Below are 8,047 nucleotides of genomic sequence, written 5' to 3'. Positions count from 1 at the left end.
CATCAAGGACTTGAACGCGTTGAAGAAACTGAGGCTGCGCTGGCACCGGCCTTGTGGTGGAACAGCGAGGCCCCCTTCTGGGCAGAGACGCACACTGCGCCCCGGGCGGCGCGGAAAAGCCGCACCTTGCTCCAGTGATCCTTATCAGAGATTTTGTTCAGAGGTAAAATTTTTAGATACTCAATTTACGCTTTATCATCCGCATTCGAAAAGAGTAATAGCTTTGTTATTTCGGATTCAATGGATCATTTTATTCAATCTTGTAACCATCATTCCTGCATTCTTATTCCGAACAGCAACTGGTTCTAACTGGGGCGTTGGCGGGTGAGGGGGAGGGCTGGCGGTCCCTACATAGCCCAGGGACCTTGAGTTCATGATTCGTTTGCCTCGACTTCCCCAGTAATGGGGCTGCAGTGTGCACCATTATGTCCAGCAGCAAGTGTCATCCTCCAGCAAGTTATATAGCGGACTATTTTCCTTTCTCGCTCTGAAGAATATAAGGTCTTTGTTTTGAGAATAAGGAAAAGAAATGAACGTTAAAGTAGTTGCATCATTATAAGGAACTACTCCACTTTCAATTTTCTCTTTTAGAAATTTTAAGTGTGTGTGTGTGTGTGTGTAGTAGAATTGTGTGCACATGTAAGTGTAGGTACCCACAGAGACCAGAAGAGGGTATTGGTTCCCTTGGAACTGGAATTAGAGGTTGTAAATTGCCCAGAGCTGGTGCTGGGAACCGAACTTGTATCCTCTGGAAAAGCAGTATCTATTTTTAACTCCTGAGTCATCTGTCCAGCCCTCACTATTTAAAGACCATTCCTCTGGAAAGAAGGCGTGACTAAAACTTTATTGTAGCAATATGCTATGCGTTTTCTAAAAAAGACTCAAACACTTGCTTTATAAACGTCTGTTTTATCTAGACACTTTTGAAAAATTGTTCTAGGGTTGGGGAGCTATCTCCAGTCAGTCAAGTGCAGGAGGACCTGAGTTCAATCTCCAAAATTCACATTTAAAAGAGAGGAGGGAGGGAGGGAGGGAGGTGCATGCCTGTAATTCCTGTACCAGAGGCCACAGGTGGAGCCCGGCATTCCCGGCCAGCCTGCCTAGCTGAATGGTAAATTTCAAGAAATCTTCTCTTTCAAAAAAAAAAAGCAGGAAGGCGTGGTGGCCCTGCATCTAAGGAATAGCACCTGAGAGTCGCCTCTGCCTCCACACCCACATGAACCCCGGACATGCATGGTCATTCATATATAAAGTCAATACAAATCAGGACAAGCCCAAGTAGGTACCTGAGCCGTGGTGGAGTCCCTTGCAGGACCCGGGTCTGAGTGCACTCAGTAAAATGTCAAAGCTTTCTCTCTTCTACTTCCTGTTTTGATCTTGATCAATCTTCCAAAGATTTGTCCCCCCCCCCTTTTTTTTTGGCATGTGTAGGTGTGTCACGGTATCATGTGTGATGTGCCTGCATCTGGGTGGGGGTGGGGGTGGGGGTGGTACGTATGGACACGTGACGCCTAAGGTTGACACCAGGGTTCCTCCTAGATCTCTCTCTTCACATGACTTATCGAGGCAATATCTCTCATTTGACCCCAGAGCTCACCAATAAGGACTAACCTAACTAGTTAGCTTGCTTTGGGATCTCGGAAGTCCATCTCTGTTTTCCAAGCACTGGAAGGAATCACAGGCAGGCCACCAAACCCACCTGGCACTGATGGGGACCCAATCCTCACGGTTGCATGGTAAGCATTTCATCACTTGGCCCTCTCCACAGCCACAAAGAGCTTCATTAAGCTGGGGCTGAGGCTGTGGGTGAAGGGCGGGCACTGCTTGGGGATCTCTGAGGATCTCTGGGCCCTCAACCTTAACCCCTCCCCTTCCTGGAAATAGTCGTTCAGCTTGGTGAAAGAGCTAACGGTTGTTTACATTGTTAGACTTTTTAAAAAGGGCTAATTTGTTCCCTTAACAGAGAAAACGATGAGCGACACCATTTTCACACACAGTAATAACATATAAACGTGACCAGCGATGGCAGCGGCTCTCAGTCAGGAATTGCGTCCAGGTCTCCACTAGTCTTTGATCATTACAGCATCAGGATTTCTGACAATCTTTTTTCCGAACTTTAGATTTTGGCGCTGAAAAGCAACAACAAAAAAAAGTTAGGTAAGTAAAAAACAAGGGATACCAAACTTCCGTCATACCGAGTTGTGTTTAGGTGGGACACTCCACCAGGAGAAAACTCACCATTTGGGTTTTCCTGTTTGTAGAAGGTCTTTAGGAGCTCCACGGCTTCCTCAGCACGGTACCCAGGGATGCACTGATGAAGGGAGGAACATGAGGTGAGCATCGGCCATGACTGGATGTGGGTTATATGTCTCCACAGTGGTGTGTACACAGTTACAACGACATACGGGGGGACTCCACACAATGTTCATTACTTGGGACAAATAAAAGCACGAATAAAGACATAACGTTTCCAAAAGAATGGGTACCCAGCCTGAACCAAACATCTCAACCACTAATGCTAATCACTTAAACTGTAGTGTAAGTACTACACTAGAGGGTAGGACTTAAACCCTCCGTGGTGTGTAACTGGACTTGAGGTTTGATGTAGTGATTAAATGAGTTGCTGAACAGGTGCTCATAGTTTTACCTGCTATATTTCTCCAACCATGGGATGTTATATGCCTTGGACTGGTAAGCTATTCTTAGTGGAACAAATCGCGTCCACAGCTAAGAATGACAAGCTAGTGTAGGGTAAAAGGCCAAAGCTAAAACACCCTGTCCCTGGCTTGACCCCAAGCCCAAAACCAGGGACAAGAAGCAGAATTCCACCAATCCCTGAGCTTGCCACAGAAAACCACCAATCACTGAACATGAAAACCTTGAGAGAACCCACCAATCCCTGAGCTTGCCACAAAAACCCGCCAATCCCTGAGCTCGCCCCAAGCTTGAAATCCCACGAATCCTCACCCTGGAAATCTCCACCTTGCCCAAGAAACCCTATATAAACCCTGCCTCCTGCTTAGGCAGCCTCCCTCCTGGGTTTTTCCCCTCAATAAATCTCCTGTGTGAGGTTTGTTGTGTGGTGTGATTTTGGAGTATTCCTTGGCTCCTCATTGCCAGAGCAGAGCTCTAACACATTCGCTGGGGAAAGCATCCCCTGGTAGAGCAGGGCTGTTACACTTGCCCTGGGGAAACACCCCTCCACTCCGACCCCGACCCCGACCCCGACCCCGACCCCGACCCCCGCCAGCAGGAGCAGACCTTCTGTAGGGGAAGCCTTTCCCTTGAGAGCTACAATATTTAAAGCTAGCAAAGCAATAGTTTTTATACTTTTAACGTTATAAAATACGTTTCTCTCACAAGAGGTAAAATATTTAGTACCTGATCCTTTAAAGGGGAAAAAAAGTTTTGTTTTTTTTTTCCTTCAAGTTTTGCTATGTAGGATTTAAGGAAGCTGTTAAGCTTGGCTTTGCTCTGGTATCTGGCCAGAAGAGATGAAAATATGTGAAAGAAGAAATACAAAGAGCTGTAAGGAACAATGAATGAAACACGGAGTCAAGACGAACGCTGACCATGTGCAAAGGTGAGGAAGAACACTTCTGGGAGAGCGGTGAGAAGGGTGGGCTGTGTGTGTGTGTGTGTGTGTGTGTGTGTGTAAGCAGGATGAAGGGCTTGGTAGCATAGGGGAAATAAATTGGGAAAATAAATTAAGGACATATGAGATGGGGTCAAATGCTGGGGATTTTAGTGCTCGTCTGGAGAGCCTGGGAAGGATCTAACTCGTCCCTGCTGAAGTTTGTGAAGCGATACTACCGTCCCTCAAAGTGGTGCCTAGCCAAGCGCCTGCAGACGGGAGGCCAGCCTCGCTGGGGCACTGCTGAGGTTGAAGCTCCCTTCCTGGGGCCTCAGTTGGCTCCAGCCCGGCATCTTCCCCCATGGTAACAGGAACCTTCCTCCTCTCCTTACAAAGTACTGCCTTGCCCTTGCCTCCGAACACTCCAGAATTCCCTCTCAGTCCCATTTCCTCCTCGATCTCACCCTCACAGTCTTGCGCTCTCAAGGCCCCTCTGAGGCTGCCTCTCCTGCAGCGCAAGGCACTCGCTGATGGAAACATGATCTCCTTCCTACACAGCTCTGTGTAGTTCTGGGCCACGCGAGCCTCACTTAGAGTCCTCTCCTCCCTCGGCTTCTAGGACGCCACCACCCTATCCGCTGTTAGTCAGTGTGTGCAGGGCCTGGTGCCTTCCAGCTCCTCCATCTTCACTCTCCCATGGTCTACCAAACACACCAGGCCCTTTCCCCAGGGTTTGGTAAAGCTGTGCTTCTCTGTTGTTTAGTAGAATTACACGGCAACCTCCACAAGCATAGGCGCTCATCCCTGCCTTTTATTCATCTGATGCAGGGTCGAGCAGAGAAATGCAAAATCCCTCTAAGAGTCTAACGTGTGGTCCGAGGAGAAACACAGTTATAGGTGAGAAATAATAATAATAATAATAACCCATAGGGATAGATATAAAGATGGCATTCTAAAGTACCAACTAGAGCTATATGTATTCAGCTTTTAGCAAAAAGTGTATTCACCAGGTAGTGATGGTGCACATCTTTAATCCCAGCATTTGGGAGGCAGAGGCAGGCGGTTCTCTGTAAGTTTTAGACTAGCCTGGACTACAGAGTAAATTCCAGGACAGCCAGGGATACACAGAAAAACTGTGTCAAAAAAAAAAACAAACAAACAAAAAACAAAACAAACAAACAAAACAACCAACCAACCAAAAAAAGAAAATGTCTTAAACAGAAAAAAAGGAGAAATACTAAAAAATGAATACGCATCTTTTTTTAAAACAACAGATCCACAGGTTTTCCTGTGAACTTTATACTATATCATATTATAGTATATTATTGCATGCCATATTATATTTAAGGAATCTATGACTCTGATGTAAGATCCCACGTCCATTTTTGTCCTCTGTCCCGTGAGCCAAACCAAAGGAAAAGAAGAGAACGGAGCGCCCAGAAGCCGAGCTTACTAAGGCTTTCAAGGCTAATGAGACCTAGAACATAAGCTGGCATTCATTTTCCACTGACTCAACATGGCCATGTGGATGAACTGAAAACGAACTTCTCTGGCTGAGGAAGACTGACTACATACACTGAGACACGTGACAGAACATGTCACCAACATGCGTGCGTGAGTGCATGCATGTGTGATGTGCGTTAGGTATATGTATAGGCACCCCGAGCATGAGTTCAAACTCCTGTTCTCGCCTTGCACCCGACTGAGACAGGCTTCTTGTTGTTTGACATTAAGTATAGCGGGCTAGCTGGCCAGGACCCTTCTTGTGTCTGCATCCCATCTCAGCACAGGACCCCTGGATTCCAGATACCCACATCTGCATCTGGCCTTCAGTGGGATCTGGGGATCCAAATCCAGGTCCACACGCTGCATGGCCAGCACCTTACCCACTGCGCTGTCTCCTTAGCCCCTCACCTACGTTTTAGACAGTAATGCCCACCATGTCTGCTACCCAGGGATCTTAGCTTTGTTCAGGAACTCTGAGAAACTGCTTAGGTTCTTCTCATAAAGGAAGTGTCATGTGTACGGAGCCAGCGATTTGTGCTACACAAGCCATGTCTGGGAGGCTCTTAGAAATGAACGGAAAAATGAAGTCACTTTACAAGAGACCTCCTTAATAACTGGCCTCACTCATTCCCATTCACTCTGTTGCAGTTTCTTCCTGATGGGATGATAAAGGCATCTGTTCTTAAATACACCAGTGGCTAGGAAAGTTTATGCTCAGCTGGAAGAATTCAAGGCAGAGAATCTTACAAAATGTGCGCTGCACAGCGTCAGGGTTCTTTAAGTCCTCACCACAGCCTATGAACACTTGAGACCCTCAAGAGGAACTCCAGAATTTATTGAATCTTATTCCTTTTTGAGTATAATGCTTTGGGGTTAATCCTCTGTCTTGGAGAGTGAACGGTATGAATCCTGACATGCAGATTCCTAATGCTTACACTTTCAACGTGAAACTTTCAACAGTGTGGCAAGGAAAGTAGAATTTCTAACAGATGAAAGACACACACGTAGGCTCTCTGGTCTGGGGGAGTGGGGGGGTCTCATCATTAAAAGGCATTAGAAGGCATTAAAAGGCATCAAAAAATGAAATTAAAATGATAGGTAGTTAGTAGTAATGGTATGTGGCACAGCAGTGGAATTTGTCCCTAAATACTGTTGGCTGTGACTAGTATCCCAGTGAACAATGTAGGCCAAGGTCCAACATCACACCACAGAGCTGGCACCACTTGTCCCAACAGAGAGAGGTCTCCAAGCCCGCACAAGGTGCTGGTGAACTCTGTCCAGGGAAGGGACACAGATTTTCTTACAGTGACATGTAAAGAACGTAACCCCAGGGCCCCACGGTACTGTCTGATTCTGTCATGGGTTCTTGAACTACTGACCACACACAATTGGTAAGTCCATCAAGTGATAAATAAAAGGGGGCATGGAGGGAGGGAGGGAGGAAAGAAGGAACAGAGAGAGGGAGGGAAGGAAAACACGAGTAGACTGTATTACCTGAAATGGTCTCCCAGTATTGGGTAGGTCAGCAGAGGCAATGTTTAGGACGGAACCGCAACCACCAAACCGCTCATTCTGACAGCCATAGACGACCAGCGGGATTTATAGCACAGAATTAAGGTCCTACACAGGATGTAGAGAACCACAGCAAGGGCAGGCTGAGGCGAACTACCTTGGAAGGCTCAGTCCAGACTTCAAAACAATTAGAGTTTACAGTTGTATTTAAAAATAACAAAACTCAGCTATGCAAAAGAAGAGAAAGAGACTTCAGGTTATGTAGAAATTAAAAATCTAGCAGTCAGTTGGCTCAGCTGGTAAAAGCAGTTGCCATGTAACCATGACAACCTGAGCTCGATGCCTGGAACCTCCTTAATGGTGGAGGGGGGGGAACCTCAGGCTTGTCCTCTGAGTCCTGCATGAGCCATGGCATGCTCTTGCCATTATAACAATAGTAAAGAAAGAAACCAACCAACCCTGGTAACTGCAAACAGAGCAGAGGCCGAGTGTTTCTGCTTCACATGCAAACCAATTCTCTGCTCTTTCCTTAACCAAACTTTCAGAACCACTGCAGAACTGGAAATTTAATTCAGGAGTTTTTTACCTTTGAAAATCCATAATTTAATCCCAGGATCCCACAAAAGGAGGGCACGGACTCCTGGCCATTGTCCTCCGATTGCCACACAAGTGCCGTGGCAATGGCCATGCCCCTCATAATAAATAAATCTAATTAACATGTCAAACTTGGATAGAATCCTGGTGTGATGGCGTGTTACCTGTAATCCTAGCCCTGGAGGGTGGATCAGGAATGCCAGTCCAACCTCAACAACGGAAAGAAAAGCAGAGAGACTGCACGGGTTATGTAGCTGGCCTATGCTTGCCTAGCATGTGCGAGGCTCTTGGTGCTATGAAACAAACAAACAAACAAACAAACAAATAAATACAGTCTAGAGATGGACTGCACTCAGCATTTATATTGCTTGATCTGTGCAAGATACAACCCAACTAAAGACGAACTAATTTCCACGCATGTACAATGATAGTACCGGGAGACTTTTTTTACTTCTTATTTACCTTGAACTTAATCTCTCTCTCTCCTCTCTCTCTTCCTCTCTCTCTCTCTCTCTCTCTCTCTCTCTCTCTCTCTCTCTCTCTCTTTGTACTTTGTGATAGGTATTCATGGCAAAAGTAGATTAACTGAAAATATTTAAATTACACACAATCTGTCATACAAGGCAAGCATCGTCCTCAGAATGTCTCCCATGCTCCACCTTAATTTGGATTTATCTTGACAGAAGAGCTTTTCTTCCCTTCACTTAAGTATTCAATCCTTTCCTGGCTGTCGATACAGAGAACGAATAGGTCACTCTGCTGTGTAGAAACAGTTTTCCCTGTTTCTGGCTAAATTGTACAGTGTGTTTCATAACACTGTTTCCACACATTAAGGAACTGAAAGGCTCAGGGATGGAGTGG

The 8,047-nt window shown here is 46.1% G+C and overlaps 1 protein-coding gene across 2 annotated transcripts in view; it reads right to left on the bottom strand.

The window, feature by feature from the left end:
• Positions 1-733: 733 nt before the first annotated feature.
• The window catches only part of Adat2 (adenosine deaminase tRNA specific 2), a 19,371-nt gene continuing 12,057 nt past the window's right edge, over positions 734-8,047 (bottom strand). For both annotated transcript variants that reach the window (XM_021221845.2, XM_029533123.1), the window contains exons 4-6: positions 6,575-6,681; positions 2,239-2,311; positions 734-2,129 (exon numbers count right to left, since the gene is read on the bottom strand). In XM_021221845.2, the coding sequence (XP_021077504.1) occupies positions 2,086-2,129; positions 2,239-2,311; positions 6,575-6,681 (224 nt within the window). In that variant the 3' untranslated portion in view covers positions 734-2,085. The remainder of the gene's footprint in view (positions 2,130-2,238; positions 2,312-6,574; positions 6,682-8,047) is intronic.

The sequence above is a fragment of the Mus pahari genome, chromosome 21 (genome assembly GCF_900095145.1).
Source record: "Mus pahari chromosome 21, PAHARI_EIJ_v1.1, whole genome shotgun sequence".
In the NCBI taxonomy this organism is placed as follows: domain Eukaryota; kingdom Metazoa; phylum Chordata; class Mammalia; order Rodentia; family Muridae; genus Mus; species Mus pahari.
Note: the sequence above shows the minus strand (reverse complement) of the source record. Positions and strands in the feature narration are given on the sequence as shown.